The 17,141-nt window shown below is 39.6% G+C and overlaps 1 protein-coding gene across 5 annotated transcripts in view; it reads right to left on the minus strand.

The window, feature by feature from the left end:
- Positions 1-17,141, minus strand: part of Ptbp3 (polypyrimidine tract binding protein 3) — a 93,010-nt gene that overhangs the window by 28,320 nt on the left and 47,549 nt on the right. For all 5 annotated transcript variants that reach the window (XM_042697695.1, XM_042697690.1, XM_042697687.1 and 2 more), the window contains one exon: positions 3,987-4,151. In XM_042697695.1, the coding sequence (XP_042553629.1) occupies positions 3,987-4,151 (165 nt within the window). The remainder of the gene's footprint in view (positions 1-3,986; positions 4,152-17,141) is intronic.

The raw sequence follows: 17,141 nt of genomic DNA on the forward strand, positions 1-17,141 counted from the left end.
CTGTATCTGAATCCTTTTATCTAAATTCAGAGATTAGTATCTTTTATTCAGTACATGTGACATACAGATAATATATTAAATTCATATATCCTAATTAGTGGAAGGTTTAATCAATTAAAAAATAACCCAAAACAGAATACAAATATTGGATGGATTTTGTTTTTTGATCCAATATGGTATTCTTCTTTTTACTGGAGAATTTAATCCATTAATGGTTGGAGTTATTAAAGAGAGATGTTATTTTCTTGATTTTCTATATTTTGTTTTTTCCCTCTTCCTGTGTTTACTAAATTGACCTTCTAATGATTTTTGTCTGTGTTTCTTTGATTTTGACTGTCTTCAGATTGTATTCCTCCCTTTAGAATTCTCTCCACACAAACCCTTGATGAAGGAGAGCCTGGAATGGTATAATCTAAGCACTGAAGATCAACAATTGCCAACCCAAACTGATCTACTCAGCAAAGTTATTTACGTTAGATGGTAAAACCAAAACCTTTCATGACAAGCAAAAATTAAAGGAATTCATGATAACTAGACAAGCATTACAACGAATTCTAAAGTGACATCATTCTTAAAGTCCTTCCTAGGACATGTTTCACAAATATACTTATTTTGAAAATGGTATTTGAGCTCATGCCTGTAATCTGGTACTCAGGAGAAATCAGATCTGAGGATCCTGGGTTTGAAGTCAATCTGAAGAGACAAACCTGAGAGACTCTTTAACTCCAATTAACCAGTAAAAAGCTGGTTGGCTGGTATGGCTCAAGAGGTAGAGCATCAGCCTTGAGGAATAAAGCTATGCAAGAGTGTGAGGTCCTGAGTTCATGCTCTGGTACCAACACAAACAAAAAAAGGTATTTGAAAATTATTAAAAAGAACAAAGTAGGTCTACTAACTAGTATAACTTGTGTAGCATATGTGGCACAGGATCATATTAGGAAATGTGTCTGAGTAGTCACATCAATTGGTATAATGATTACGAAAAAATAAATAAACTTCTGAGGCAAGGGTGGGGGAACCTCCAGGCTCATTTGGTATGTGACTAGACAGCCACAAAGACTTCTAAGTATGCTTCGCATCCATTGCTTGTGGCGGCTGTCTATACTGGTAATTTTGTATGGTCTTAAATGAAATGAAGTTGTAAATATCCAAATGGTCCTTGACAAAAAAAAGGTTCCCTAGCCCTGCAGGGAACAAGCAAAATGCACGAAGAGAGTAAGATGCTTTTCAATTCTAAAGCACAAATGCACATACAGCCCTATAGCTCTTCAGTTATACAAATAAATCCAAAGGTATGAAAATAAGCTTAAAGTATGTTCCAATGTTTTAGAACTTTACCATATGGGATGATAAGTATAATGAAATGCAATCAATAGATTCCAAAAGAGTAAAAATACTAAAGCTGTGGAGCTAGATGTCAAATATTATATAGTATTATGTAGAGTACAATGCACATTACATCGAGGATATTGTATATGAAGTATTAGTTTAAAATATAACAAAAGCATTAAAAAATGTAAGACTCTATAACCAAGAGGCTTAAGTTTGTTTTTTTTTTAATTTGGAGGTAGGGGTAGGGGGGGAGAAGATTGGGGGGGGGGGGGGGGGGGTTGCTGTCAATTAAGTCCAGGCTGGCATTCAACGCAATTCCTCTGACCATAAACTACCTCAATGCTGAGAATTACAGGTGTGCATCATCAAATCAAACTTTTCTCTTTCTGAGGAACAGTGCTGAAGCTTGAACACAGGATTTCATGCTTGGTAGGCAGGTACTCTTAGAGCTGAGCCATGTGTCTGGCCCTTTTATGAACTGTTTATCTGGAGAAAGGGTCTCACATTTGTTCAGGTACACACTTGGATCATGATCTATCTGTTCTATGGTTCCTTAGCTTCTTCCACCATGATGGTATCTCATAAACTTTCTTGTCTAGGGCTGGTCCTGAACTTCACAATCCTGATCTCAGCCTCATGAGAAGATAGGACATACACATACACTATCACATACAGCTGCACACTAGAATTCTGAGATTCAAACTGTCTCTTTATTCTCTACAACAGTCAATACTTACCAATGATATATGACTTTCTGTATTCTTACTATTATTATTTACTACAAAAATTATGTAAGTAATCTTCCATTCATAAATTCTAAATATTACCCATGATTTGATGGAATATTATCAATGTCAGTTATCAAGACAATTTAGACATTTTAATAGGTAATATATGAAGATTATGTTGGGTATTAGTTACTATTTAACATGACACATATATTAATGTTACATATGAAGTTTTATATATCTCCCCTTAAGGTCTTTGTGAGTGTATGTGTGTGTGTGTCAGTCCTGGGGTTTGAACTCAGAGTCTGGGCACTGTCCCTGAGCTTTTTGCTCAAGGCTAGTGCTCTACCACTTGAGCCACAGTTCCACTTCTATCTTTTTGGTGGGTAATCAGAGATAAGAGTCTTCTGGACTTTCTTGCCTGGGCTGGCTTCAAATCTTGATCCTCAGATCTCAGCCTTCTGTGTAGTTATAATTACAGGCATGAACGACCAGTGCATGGCTTTTTTGGGTACATGCTGGTCCTGGGACTTGAAGTCAGAGCCTGGGCTGTCCCTAAGCTTTTTTGCTCACTTGAGCTACGCATCCACTGGAAGTGGTTCCAGCTTTCTGGTGGTTGATTGGGAGTAAGAGACTCACAGATTTTTCCTCTGCCTGTGCTGGTTTAAAACAGTGTCCTCAGATCTCAGCCTCCTGAGTAGTTAGGATTACAAGGCATGAGCCACTGGCATCCAGCAATATTTTAAATTTTTTATTGTCTTTAAGGGTAATTCAACATTTCAATTTGTAAGTACAATGCATTTCGATCAATGTCACCTTTTTCTTGTTCTCCTCCATCTCTCTTGGGGCTTTTAAAATCATGTACTCATCTTAGAAAAAAGAGGCTGTCAAAAATTATCTTTAGGGTGGGGATGGGAGGGTAAAACAGAAAAGAGAGAGAAGGAAGGGATGACACTGTCCAAAAAGAAATGTACTCTTTACCTGACTTATTAACTGTAATCCTTTGTACATCACCTTTATAACAACAAAAACTTAAATTAAACAATTAACTGGTATGAGTTCTTTGTAAAATAATATGGTAAAGGTTTTTTTGTTTTGTTTTTTGCCACTCCTGGCACTTGAACTAAGTGCCTGAGCACTGTCCCTGATCATCTGTTGCTAAGACAGGACTGTACCACTTGCACCACAGTGTCACTTCCAGCTTATTCTGTTTATGGGCTTCATGCATGCAAGGCAAACACTCTACTCCTAAGCCACATTCCCAACCTAGTAAAGGTTTTTTCACTATTTAAGCATATATCATCCAATAACAATAACCTAAAGAAGATAAATATGAAAATATTACAGAAAGCCTGGCGCCAGTGACTCATGCCTGCAATCCTAGATACTCAGGTGATCTGAGGATCTCAATTTGAAGCCAGTCTGGGCAGGAAAGTTCATGGGATTCATAATCCCAATTAATCATCAGAAAACTGGAAGTGGTGTTATGGCTCAAAATGGTAGAGTACTAAGCTTGAGCAAAAGAGCTCAGGGACAGCGCATAGGCCTTAAGTTCAAGCCCCATGACTGACACAAAAAAATTTACAAAGGTTACAGGGGATTATGATTTTGTAAGAGTATTTCTCCTGGGCTGGGAAGGTGGCTCAGTGGTAGAGTGCTTGCCTTGCATGCATGAGGCTCTGGGTTCGATTCCTCAGCACCACATAAGCAAAAGAAAAAAAGCCGGAAGTGGTGCTGTGGCTCCAGTGGTAGAGCGCTAGCCTTGAACTGAAGAGCTGAGGGACAACGCCCAGGCCCAGAGTTCAGGCCCCACGACCAGAACCCGCCCCCCCCCCCCCCAAAAAAAGAGTATTTCTCCTATTTCAAAAAATAAAAGTAAAAACTAAAGGGGTTATACAAAAGTGAATAAGGAGTATTTCTTCTTACCTGATGAAGAACTTCTAGAGTAACGGGATAAAAGAGGTTTTCAATAATTATTCGGAGCACAGGGCTCTGCCCAGAGAGGACTGTGCCTTCATTGGAAGTAGCTCCTGGAAGGGCCAGGTTTCCTGACTGAATAGCACTCACAGCCTGCAGTGCAGCTTGGGTTCTCTGGAAAACAAGTAAAAATCAGAGCTTTTGATTATACAGAAGCATTATATGAATCCTAAATATCAGCTGGCCAAAAAAAAAAATGAAGTAATAAAATCAAACATATACACAATACCCCCATAGTATTACTTGATCCCAAGTTTGTAATTCGTTAAGAATTAAAAACCTACCTATTTATTAGCAATTTATGGTATTAAAGAAAGTTACTTAGCCAAGTACGGTGGTATACCCCTGTAATCCCAGCACTCAGGAGGCTGTAGCAGGTTTTTTATGAATTCAAGGCCAGCCTGAGCTACATAGAGATTGTCTCCAAAAAAGGAAAAAGATAACAAGTGGAAAAACATGTAAGGAATGTTAAACATCATATAAAAATCATTCAAATCCATCTTTATTCATTCTCTTCCTTTCCTTTCTTGAACAATTTAGTTCTTAAAGCCTTTGGGTGACATAAATACAGAAGAGGAGAGAACTGTGCTGGTTCAGTGGGAAAATGAGGGCCTTTACATAGATAGCCATAATGGCATGGAGCATCAGCACCTGACCAAGGTTGAAAGGAAGAACCTATGGTCTGGTTAAGGGAATCTGAGCCAAAGAAAGAAGTTATTTGGGTGTGTGTTGGGGGAGGGAATTCGTTATATATCAGAAACTAAGGAGCATGAGTAAGCAGGGCATTCAGTGGAAGGGGAGCCAAGAATATCAGAGCCCAAAGAGTAGGAGTAGTCCACATGCCTAAGTAGACAGTGTGATGAGACAGAGCAAGCAGCACAAAGAAAGAAGACCCATGGAGGTGAGGGGGAGCAAGAGTCTGAACACACAACATCATTCAATGAAGGGATAGCCTGACAAGAAATGCTAGTTTTCAACCAATCGTGTGCAGACAAAGCATCTAAGCATCTCTCCCCTAAAAGTAACAAGAGCACTCTAAAACAAAACAAAACAAAACAAAAAAGTTGGTTCCAGAATTGGGGCAGGAAAAGCCCAAGATGATTATGAAATAGTTTTATTGTGTTTTCCTTATTTTTGTCAGAACACAAAGAAATAGTCAAAGAATAATGGCAAAAGAATACAGAAACCAACTTGAAGGAACTTCCGTAGTCAAATTCAGAAGTTTATGTACCAAAATAATCCATGAAATAAAACAGGAAACTCTAAATTAATACTGATTAAAATTGGCAGTTGGTTAAGGAACAGTTTATTTATAAAAATCTCAAATCTTGCCCATGTAATTGTAACTCCTCTGTACAGTATTGTCACAATAAAAAAAAAAAATCTCAAAATATGTGCCCAAAAAGTACTATTTATTCCCCCTTTTAAGTATAGATGACTCCTCTCTCTCTCTCTTTACACACATACACACACACACACAATCTGTGAAAAACATATGTAGTCATGGTCTAAAAAATTCCCATCTATAATGAAAATGTAGGGTTTTTTTTCTTCTCATTATTCCCTGAGCAATATAGTCTATACAAGGTAACTGAAGCATCCTTAGATTTTGGTTTTGTGGTGTTTCTGGAACCACCAACTCCTTCCCTGACTCTCCGTAGACACTGAGGGACAACATAATAATTCCAAAAGCCTAGCTAAACATTAGCATAATTGAGTTATCTAAGAACACATCATCAGTAACAAAACAACATGAAATTATATGCTGCTATCATGAGAAGAAACGACTACTGTGATAGATACCCTGAACTGAATCCTCAAATTGAGAGACAATAGAAAATAAATTGCTTGTACTTTTTAGCAATGCCAAAGACAGGAAAGTCAAAGAAAAATGGAGGAACTGTCTTAAACTAAAAACTGTAAAAGATATGACAACTAGATGGAACATGTGAATCGGAACTGGATCCTTTGTTATGAACAAACATTACTGGGACAACTGGTGAAGAGTATGGTGGCTAAGGAGTACAGAAGTGATGCATCAATGTTAACTTTTTAATGTTGACTTCTATTGCAGTTGATGGGAAATATCCTTGTTTGTACAAAAATAGGTATTAAAAACTTCGTTGTGAAGTCATAAAACTATTTCTTTAACTTTGTGACTGCTTAAGTTATTTAAAAGGTGCAGTAAGTGAAAGAGTTAAAATTGAAGTATAATCATTGATTACTGAAACTACATGCATCATTGTTATCAATCTTTCATTCCACACAGCATCTCTTAAGATGATATTTTGCAAAATATTGGTGCAATAAAATGAAAAATTATTGAACTTCAAATTATCTTTCATTTTTACATAATGTATATAGTTGCAATTTTAAAGAGCATAGTATCCTGTATACTATGATTCTAGTGTGAAATTTTTTCTCTTATTTTGCTGTGATAAATATTAAGGTAAGTACTTTCCTGAAAATTGGAAGCTTTTTATTTGCTGTATGCTTATTTAAAAAATTGTCTTTTACACTTATGTACCACTCCCCTTTCCCTTTTTAAAGCACCTTATTAAGATGTTTCTCACAAATCAGAAGAAAATCTAAATTACTTAGAAGGTAAACAGAGTTTGAGGCTAGTTCAGGCAAAGTTGGCATGACCCTGTCTCAAAAAAAAAGTTAAAAAGTAAAAAAGCTTGGATGCAGCTCAAGTAGGAGGGCAAGTACAAGGCCCTGGATACAATTCTCAGTACCATAAGCAAACAAACACACAAACAAAGCAATTTTAAAAAAACCATACAGGGCATTTGCGTGTAAATTTGTGTTAGTTTTCTGCAGATGCTGGCTGATTTTCTCTGTACTATTCCAATTTTGGTATATGTGCTGCTAAAGTGAGCATCATCCTTTTTAAAAGACCTTGCATGCAAACATTTTAACTACTTTTATGTCATATGCAGATTCTTATGTATAACTCACAAATTGCCAAATGTACAGTTCCCCAAGTAGCAGTATCTTCAAGAATATATAAAATAAGCTGGGTGGGTGCAAGTGGCTCACACCTGTAATCCTAGCTACTCAAGGAGGCTGAGATCTGAGGATCTCACCAGCAAAGTCTGTGACTCTTATCTCCAATTAACCACCCCAAAGTGCAAAGTAGAGCTGTGGCTCAAGTGGTAGAGCATTTGCCTTGAACAAAAAAGCTCAGGGACAGCACCCAGACAAGAGTTCAATCCTCAGGACTGCCTCAAAAAACAATATATGAACAATTATCTCAATATTTTATATCACTATTTCTCAAATCTATGCTCTTGACCTGGCATGATGTCCATACCCTCTAATCTAGCTAATTGGGAGGTGGTGATCTGGAAGGACAGCAGTTCAAGCTAGCTCAGGGAAAAGTTAGCAAGACTCCATCTCAACAAACAAGCTAGTGGTACCTATGTGTAATCCCATTATGAGGGAAATACAAGTATAATGATGGTCCCAAGTTAGCTCCCATTTCACACGCACGCAGGCGTGCACACGTGCGCGCGTGCACACACACGTATAGTATCTCAAGTGGAAGCACACCTACCTAGCCAGTGCAAGGCTCTAGGTTCAAACCCTTAAAAAAAGCAAATATGCGTGTGTGTGTGTGTGCTTTATGAAGCCAAATATGTAGGATAATGAACAGTTAGTCTTGCCTGTAAACATGGAAGTGTATCTTATTTACATTATTCTGGATGTCCCTGTAAGATTTTATTGGAAAACAGGGTATTGTTTTGCTAAAGTTTGAGAACTAATTTAGACTTTAGTTTTCAGTACAAAATTGACAGGGGGGGTAGGGGGGATTGAAGTAGAGAAAGAAATTCATCAACCAAAAAAGATCAAAGCCAGTGGCTCATGTCTGTAACCCTAGCTATACCAGTGATACTGAGTATCACAGTTCAAAGCCACACCAGGCAAAAAAGTCCGTGAGACACTTATCTCCAATTAACCACCCCCAAACTGGAAATGGAGCTGGTTCAAAGTGGTAGAGTGCTAGACCTGAGCACAAAGGCTTAGGGACAGTGCCCATACCCTGAGTTCAAGCCCTATGACTGACCAAAATAAGTAAATAAAATTAAAAAAAGATGATCCAGAAATGACACAGGGGTTAGAATTAACAAAGACATGAAGTCATTTATTCTAACTATATTGCACATAACCCGAAAGTGAAAACATGTAAGACATTAAACAGTACTCTCTGTGATAACAGAAATGTTTAGCTGTCTCCATTGTCTAATATGAGTGCTAGTAGTCACAATAACTAGTAAGCACTTAAGTTTGGTCACTGCAACTAAGGAGCTAATTTTTTTTCCTTAGTCATTTACCCTCACCGAGCCAAGTTTGGTTAATTCTTGTGCTTTTTCTACTTGGAAATGAGTATGGCTGGGATTGACGCCTGTAATTCCAAGATCACACAGGGTCTTATTCTTCTGGTGGTGGCCTTCTGCTGTTTAAATTCTGGATTAACCCTGGCAGGCAGAAATATACTCAACTGAGGAATAGGGCTTGGTGCACTAATTTTGTTGTTAAGTCATCCTTAAGTGGTTTAGCTTCTTTTGCTTTCAAATTACTCCTGGCAGTAAAAATTCCAGTGTTTTGGCTGTGGGGATTTATATACATTTTTAGTATATATGGGAAGCTTGCCTTTTAGAAGGAATTAGCCCTAGCATGTGGGACTCCAATGGATTGGTCTGCTACTTAAGGGGGACTAACAGTTTGATTTGTGGTCTTGGTGTTCTCAGTGACCTCTACTTCAGTGTCCTTAGCTCTTGAATTAGTTCCAGCAGCCTGGTGTCAACAGCTGTAGCCTCAGTTAATTGGGGGTTCTTAGTTCCTTGCATGCTCTTGCTGAGCAAGATGGACTCGCCTTGGTTTGAATCTCCTACTGCCAAAGTACCTTTGGCAGCCTGCGGACTAGTAGTTCTTTACTTTTTGCAGGCTTTGAGGCTTTTTACTTTATGAGGCTTTGTATAAAATACTGGTGGGAGAGGCAGCCTTGCACCATTTAAAATCCTTGACTACATTCATACCTAGCAGCCAAGGGTTGGTGGTTGGGTTCTCTGCTCTTCTGGAGCTCAAGTCAAACTTTAACCTCTTAGTGATCTATGAGAAGGATCTGCCTAATATACCATCTGCTGACCAACTAGCTTTTGTGGGGATGTTTCCAACATTTGAGAGCTCAGTTTTTATGAACAATTGGGTATTTAAAAGTTTAAAACTTTGTCCTTTAAGTATTTGTGTATTCAAGGTAATATGCATCAAGGATACCTTGTACTATTTTGCCTTGTACTATTTTGCCTGGTTGGCTATACAATTCAACTAGCATTGAATTCAGCATTGTTGTCCACGAATAGGCAACTCTCTTTGCTTTATGCTCCTTCTTGGTGTTTGAGGTGGCCTGTAGCAGGTTAGTATTCTCTTATAACCTGGCAGCAGGAAGTTCAGTAGCTTGGGGGGGGAGGGGCCTCACCCCTAATCTCACATTTTTAAGTGTCTTGATGACACCTTGCCTTTGCCTGGTTTAGTCTCTCTGGCTGCTGAATATTTGTCATCCTGGTTATTAATGGCTCTGCCTACAATTAATTGGCTACTAAAGGTGTTTGGGATACTCTTGGTAACTGAGGCAAGCCTGTGCAATTTAACTTATCAGTAGATTTGGATATGGCAGACTGCAGTCCAACAGTTGGACCCTCAATTGAGGGATTGCTAAATCTGAGAACCCAGGGGTTTAGGCATCTCTGTGGGGCTCTTTGTTTTCTGGTTGAGGAGGTTCTGTGGAGGTTTAATCTTCTCTCTAGTTTTAGACTTGGTACCCTGGAGTGCAGCAGCTTGGCCCTGGAATGATTTCACATTGTAAATTCATGAGGAGGAGGAGATTGGCCATTGTGAGGGTTCTGGCACAGATGTCTCCTTTAAAGAAGGAATAAGAGCCCTATAACCTGTCTGTTTGGATGCTAAATCATCAAAGATTACAGGGTATGCAGAGGTTGAAAATTGCTGCTAGCCATCTTAAAGGATATCCTGCCCAGATTATCCTTTCTGTCAGATATGTGCCCAAGGTGATGACTGGGGGTCCATAGTGGTTGGAATATCATCTTTGTTAAGTCATTGAGGAAAATCTATGCAGATTATGCTGCTCCTCACAGGCAGGGAAAGTGTGCTGGGTCTGACCTCCATCACAAAGGGGTACAGTAAGTTCTGACATTTGCAATCAGAAACCCAAGAGGATCTGCACAGATTATCACCTTCTGGGATCAAGACAGGAGCCCCAGTAGATGTTTTCCTGTGGTCTCTGTTCTTCACCAACTCATGCTGGTTGGATAGTTGTCAGTGTTGGTATGACAGCAGGGGCTACGGAGTTTACCATCCTCTATAGCAAAAAGAAAAGATGTTCTGAATCCTCCCCTGTATGGGGACTTGTAGTGCTGGCTATCTGTCAGTGTTTGGAAGCCAAGAGGGTCTGCACAGATTCTGATCCTCCAAGACAAAAAAACATTGATGATTTTCTGTGGAAAATCCACCCACTATATCAAGATGTTTGCCAATGCTGATAACCCAGAAAGGTCTGCAAAAGACTAAGATAATTCATGGCAAAAACAGGAGCCTTAGTGGGTGTTTTTATAGGGACTCTTTTCTCCTTTATAGGGTTACAAAGAGATTGGATATCTGCCAAAGCCATTAAGCCCAGAGGGTCTGGCTCAAATATAGACTTGGGATCCCCAAGCAGTGGATGGTCTTGGGATTTTTTTTCCCTCGACTTGAGGGCCCACAGTATCCAAGAACTTGCCATGACCAGTTACCAAAGAGGCTATGTTCATTTCCTGAATGTCAACAGAAGTTGCCCCTGCAGATGGCCGGCTGGTCATGGGCTTGTCCTGCACCTTTCTCCCTTTGGGCTCCATTCCCCTGACAACTCCTTGGGGGTCCAGGACCTTATCTTACTTTTTAGCTTGACCTCCCATAGTACTTTAGAAAAAAAAAAAAGTTCAAAACTAGCAGTTTCTAAATCTTAGAATTGACCTGTGTGCCATGGCTCTCGCTCATGGATCTGAAACCAACTGAATCTTGTGAACAATCTAGATTGTGACCACCAGGCCATGACTCTCTAGCTATGCAAAACCTTCTATGGTACTATGGGTGGGGCTGGAGGAAAGATGCTGTCACAAGTGACCAAGTGCTCCCTGTTAGTTTTCTACTGGTGCCCTATGTGCCAGTATAGTGACATCCTAAGAAATAAATAAATGATTTAAAAGGCTTAAGGGTAGAAACCCCTCAATCTAAAGGTAGATGAGCAAAGACAGTCAGTCTTTGGGCAGTTGTAGGATCCTGAATCTGGGAGTTGTGTCATCAATTCTACTTTCATCTTCCAAAACACTTCAGATCCTAGATTGGGTCAGTTAGTACTGTATTGTACACCTCAGTGCAAGGTACAGCTGAATACCTTTAACTAAAAAGGATGAAGCATATGAGGAACTGTAGAGATACTGCAGTGCAAGCACATAGGTTTACCAGGAAGCATTGCCAAGGAAATACATGCTTACCATGTTTTAAGAACTGAAAGTTGAAAAGTTCCTACTCTTCAAGTTAATGTTTTAGTATATATTCATGCAAAGTATTCAATGAAGCCCTGAGGAGCAGGAAAGAATTTGTAGATGTATCTTTGTATTAGCTCTGTCATGGCTCTGGCCAATTGAACATGAGAAGGAAACCCTTACTTTAGGCTTACAGTTTCTACTGTTTCTGTACATGACCACAGAGAGTATGTGACAGGACACAAGCTTACAACATGGCAGCCAGGACATGTGCTCATGAGAAATATTTGTTTTCTTTTTTCTTTTGTCAGTGATGGGTTTTGAACTCTGGACCTGGATGTTGTCCCTCAGCTCTTCAGCTCAAGGCTAGCACTCTACCACTTGAGCCACAGCGCCACTTCTGGTTTTCTGGTGGCTTATTGGAGATAAGAGTCTCGCGGACTTTCCTGCCCAGGCTGGCTTTGAACCATGATCCTCAGATCTCAACCTCCTGAGTTGCTAGGATTACAGGCAAGAACCACCGGAGCCTGGCACAACTATTTCTTTATCTTAGCACTTATTTACTTGTTGGCATTCACTGGGTCCAGATGAAATAAAAAGGGGAAAGCCAGTAAGAATAATGTTCTTGTGATCCTTTCTCTTATCTCCTTTCCTTCTTCCTGCCTACGTTTTGCTCCCTTTGTTCCATTCTCCTTTCTCCTTTCTCTTCTGTTGGGGCCCAGATGAAAGGGGAAAAGCTTTCATGCTTTTCTCTCCCATCTTTTTCATTTATCTTCTCTTCTGTCCTCTCTCTCTGCCTTTTCTCTTCTCTCCTGTTTTTGCTCCTCTTTCTTCTCTCCCTGACCCTGCCATAAATGACTAAAACTGTGAGCAAATCAAATCTTAACTCCCTTGTGTTCTCAGGTATTTATCACAGCAATGAAAAATTTATTAGTGGTTTCTGTACTTCATCCCACCACACGAACAATAAGTCTACTTTTATGCATGTCATGTATCCTACCACACATGAAATTTTGTATAAAGTCCTATTTTTAAAAAAAGCTTTTGATAAAATCTGAGGAGGGCTGGGAAGGTGGCTCAGTGGTAGAGTGTGTGTCTTGCATGCATGAGGCCCTGGGTTCGATTCCTCAGCAACACATAAGCAGAAAAAAAAAAGCCGGAAGTGGTACTATGGCTCAAGTGGTAGAGTGCTAGCCTTGAGCTGAAGAGCTGAGGGACAGCGCCCAGGCCCAGAGTTCAGGCCCCACGACTGGACCCAAAAACAAAATAAAAAAAAAAAATCTGAGGAAAGAATATTGGGAAAAAGCTGTAGATTATATAAGTAATTATAGTTTCAAAAAAATTTTGAGACAGCATAGCCTAGACCAGCCCTGAACTCAAAATCCTCTTTCCTCAGCTTCCTAAATGGTGGGATCACAGGCATGCATCACACCCAGCTCTTAGTGCCAAATTAAACAAGGCCAAAACATTTAAGTGAAAAATCAACAGGGTTTTTAAAATGTGAAAATGCAACTGGTACTAAAAATTACGAGGCATAAAATCTGTTAGGGGATATGATTTTTAAACATTTGGGCAATAAACTCTCTGGAATAATTACACTTATTATTAATAAAGGAAGTAAACTGGGCACTGGTGTCTCATGCCTTATAATTCAAGTTACTTGGGGGTGAGACTGGAAGGACAACAGTTCTATGCCAGCCAGGGCAGCAAAGTCTGCAAGATTCAGTCTCTATGGAGGGAAGCCAGAAGTGGTGGCATGCACCTGTGATCCCAGAGCAGGTCAGAAATCTTACTAGGTGGACCACAGCTCAGACGTGCTCCTAGTGGCAGCTAGACCCATCTTTATCCTTAAAGTAACCAGTGAAAAACAGAAATGGAGGTATGGTTCACTGGTAGCACACCAGCCTAATAAGCATAAGGCCCTGAGGTTCAAACCCCAGTAACCACAGGAGAAAGGACAGAAGGAAGGAAGGAAGGAAGGAAGGAAGGAAGGAAGGAAGGAAGGAAGGAAGGAAGGAAGGAAGGAAGGAAGGAAGGAAGGAAGGAAGGAAGGAAGGAAGGAAGGAGTGAGGGAGGGAGTGAGGGAGGGAGGGAGGGAGGGAGGGAGGGAGGGGAGGAACAACAGATTTTACTAAGTTGGTACAGGGATATACTTCTTATGAAACTTGGACACTGGTGATGGCAGCAGTCAGGATATGGGGGCAGGAGGCTAATGAGTTCAAGGCTAGCCTGACCTATATAGTGATATCCTGTTGCAACGACACAGAATTACCTGTGTGATGTGAAGGTATTTCCAAAGACAAGAAGGTGGAAATTAACAGGTTGTACATGTACAGTGTTTGTAATTGTTGTTTTGGTTTTGTGCCAGTCCTAGGGTTTGAACTCAAGGCCTGGGAGCTGTCTGAGCCACAGCTTTAATTCTGGCTTTTTTGGCTTAACTGGAGATAAAGAGTCTCACAGACTTTCTTGCCTAGGCTGGCTTCTAACAGGAACTTACAGATCTCAGCTTCCTGAGTATCTAGGATTACAGACATGATCTACTCACACCTGGATAGTGTGGTTTTTGTTGTTGTTGTTTTGTCAAGTCAGGGGCTTGAACTGTGGGCCTGGGCACTGTCCCTCAGCTCTTCAGCTCAAGGCAAGCACTCTACCACTTGAACCACAGCACCACGTCCAGTTTTCTGATGATTAGTTGGTGATAAGAGTCTCACGGACTTTTCTGCCCAGGCTGGCTTTGAACCACGATCCTCAAATCTCAGCCTCCTAAGTAGCTAGGATTACAGGCTTGAGCCAGCGGTGCCTGGCTAGTGTACAGGTTTTAACTGTTCATTTAATATTAAGGGGACATTTTAAAAGGAAAAAGTCTCCCATCTCTGCAGAGTTATAAACTCCTACCAATAAGAACAAGAAATATACAACAATAATGACCATCAAATGTTGTACCTCAGAATATGACCTAAATTTTGTAATAAAAATTATTTTAAATCAAAGAGATAGAAATACTTGGTATTCACTTGATCCTCTATCAATTACGTCTAAGAAGTGATATGCATGTTTGGGGTAGTTTGCTACTCAAAAAAAAAATAGAAAGGAAATATTAATCTATCAGCTTCCTGGGGTTGTTAGAATCAAAGTACATAAAGACCCACTTTGAATTGTGACTTTATGTTTCTATATTTTATCAAACACCAACATATAATAATTTCACAAAAGTAAACAGTACTGGAAAGAAACCAAGGCTAAGAATAAACTAGGTCATTTGGGCGACTGGTTGCCAAGCAACTGGAATTTCTCACTGTTTCCCTTTAGAATAATTCAATCTTTAAAAATTTTATTAAATTACTTTTACTTCTTCAAGAGTTACACTAATATACTTAGAAATCACACTAATGAGAAAACTGTAGGACTTAAATATAGCAGAAATTTAAAACTGTAATATTTAACTTCCTTCTCTAAACACAAATGTTAATTATCTGTAAATTAATCTATAAAACCCCCAAAACCTACACTTATAAATGACTAAAATGAGCTAGGTGGTGGTTCATGCCTGTAATCCTAATTACTCAGGAGGCTGAGATCTGTGGATTGTAACTCAAAGCCAGCCCAGGCAGAAAAGCTTATGAGCGGTTATCTCCAATTAACCAGAAAAAAATTGTACATGGAGGTATAGTTCAAGTAGTAGAGTGCAGAAAAAGCCAAATGAGAGTGTAAGGCCATGAGTTCAAACCCTAGTACCAGTACCACCAAGAAAAAAGAAAAACTGCTGAAATGATAAATTTTAAATTACATGTATTTTACAGTTAACAAAATGAAAGAAAAATGGCATAAGCAGAAGTCACTGAACGTTACAAATTATCAAATAAAAATAAGTAAGATACAACTTCATACCTATTATCAGATAGGCATGAAAATTGTTCTTACCATAAACTGACACACAATCTACGAAAGAAATCCAGTAACATCAAAATATATCTCATAAATGTGCTCTGTCTCAGGCATACTTCACTGCCAGAAGTGACTTAATAATGTTGTAAGAATGATAAAAATATATGCTGTTGCAGTACTGTTTTAAAAAGTATAAAATAAGCTGGGCATTGGTGGCTCATGCTTGTAAGTCCTAGCTACTCAGGAGGCTGAGATCTTAAGGATCAAGGTTTGAAGCCAGCCCAGGCAGGAAATGCCATGAGACTTTTATCTCCAGTAAGCGCTATCAAAAAGCTGGAAGTGGAGCTATGGCTTAAGTATTACAGTGCTAGCCTTGAGCACCAAAGGTCAGGGGCAGTGCCCAGGCCCTGAGTTCAAGATTCTACACTAGGGCTGGGAAGGTGGCTCAGTGGTAGAGTGCTTGCCTTGCATGCATGAGGCCCTGGGTTCGATTCCTCAGCACCACATAAGCAGAAAAAGCCAGAAGTGGCGCCGTGGCTCAAGTGGTAGAGTGCTAGCCTTGAGCTGAAGAGCTGAGGGACAGTGCCCAGGCCCAGAGCTCAGGCCCCATGACTGGCAAAAAAAAAAAAAAAAAAAAAAAGATTCTAGACTAGCACCACCCTCAACAAAACAAAATGCCATTACAAAACAGGGAAAAAACTTTAATGCCTATCCAAAAATTTCACCATAAATTATGGCTATGGTTAAAAAATTGGCAGACTGGATCACACCCCAACTCCTAGCTATTTGGGAGGCAGAGTAGAAGGACTATTCTACAGTTCCAGGAGAGCCTGGGCAAAGAAGTTACAAGTCCCTATATCTCAATAAACAAGTCATGGTGACCCATGACTGTCATTCTAGTTACATAGAAGACAAGGGTAGCGTGGTCCAGGTGAGAGCAAGCAAAAAGTATGAATATGAAAATAACTAAAGCCAAAAAGAGGTAAGGGAAATAGCTCAAGTAACAGAATGCTTACTTAGCAAGTACGAGGTCCTGAGTTCAAATCCCAGTACTGTAAACAACTTTCTCCTAAAAATCAACTACAATAAAAACCCCACCAGAACAAAAACCAAACTTCTCTGTATTTGCTTTTTTTTGGGGTCCGGTCGTGGGCCTGAACTCTGGGCCTGGGCGCTGTCCCTCAGCTCTTCAGCTCAAGGCTAGTGCTCTACCACTTGAGCCACAGTGCCACTTCCGGCTTTTTTTTCTGCTTAAGTGGTGCTAAGGAATCGAACCCAGGGCCTTATGCATGCAAGGCAAGCGCTCTACCACTGAACCACCTTTCCAGCCCCTCTGTGTATTTGTTGTTATAAACAATGTCCAGAAAATATTATGAAGGAAAAATAAAGTTTCAAATTAGCTATCAAGATTACATTATGTTAAATTCAATGACAGGAAAACAGAAAAACATAAAACAGAATGTTAACAAGTTACTAGTTATCTCTGGGAGTATTTTTCCTCTTTGTTTTCTTTTTACTTTTTTAGATTTTCTTTATTTTTCTAGATTTTCTAAATGTTCTGCCACGTATTATTTATAATTTGTACAACATTTTTTTATTTAAAAAGCTCTATCATAGAGGCTTGGGCTACAGCTCAAAGGTAGTGTTTGGCTTAGCCTTCTATGACCCTGTGTTC

Source organism: Dipodomys spectabilis, unplaced genomic scaffold (assembly GCF_019054845.1).
Source record: "Dipodomys spectabilis isolate Male_0828 unplaced genomic scaffold, ASM1905484v1 ptg000006l, whole genome shotgun sequence".
In the NCBI taxonomy this organism is placed as follows: Eukaryota; Metazoa; Chordata; class Mammalia; order Rodentia; family Heteromyidae; genus Dipodomys; species Dipodomys spectabilis.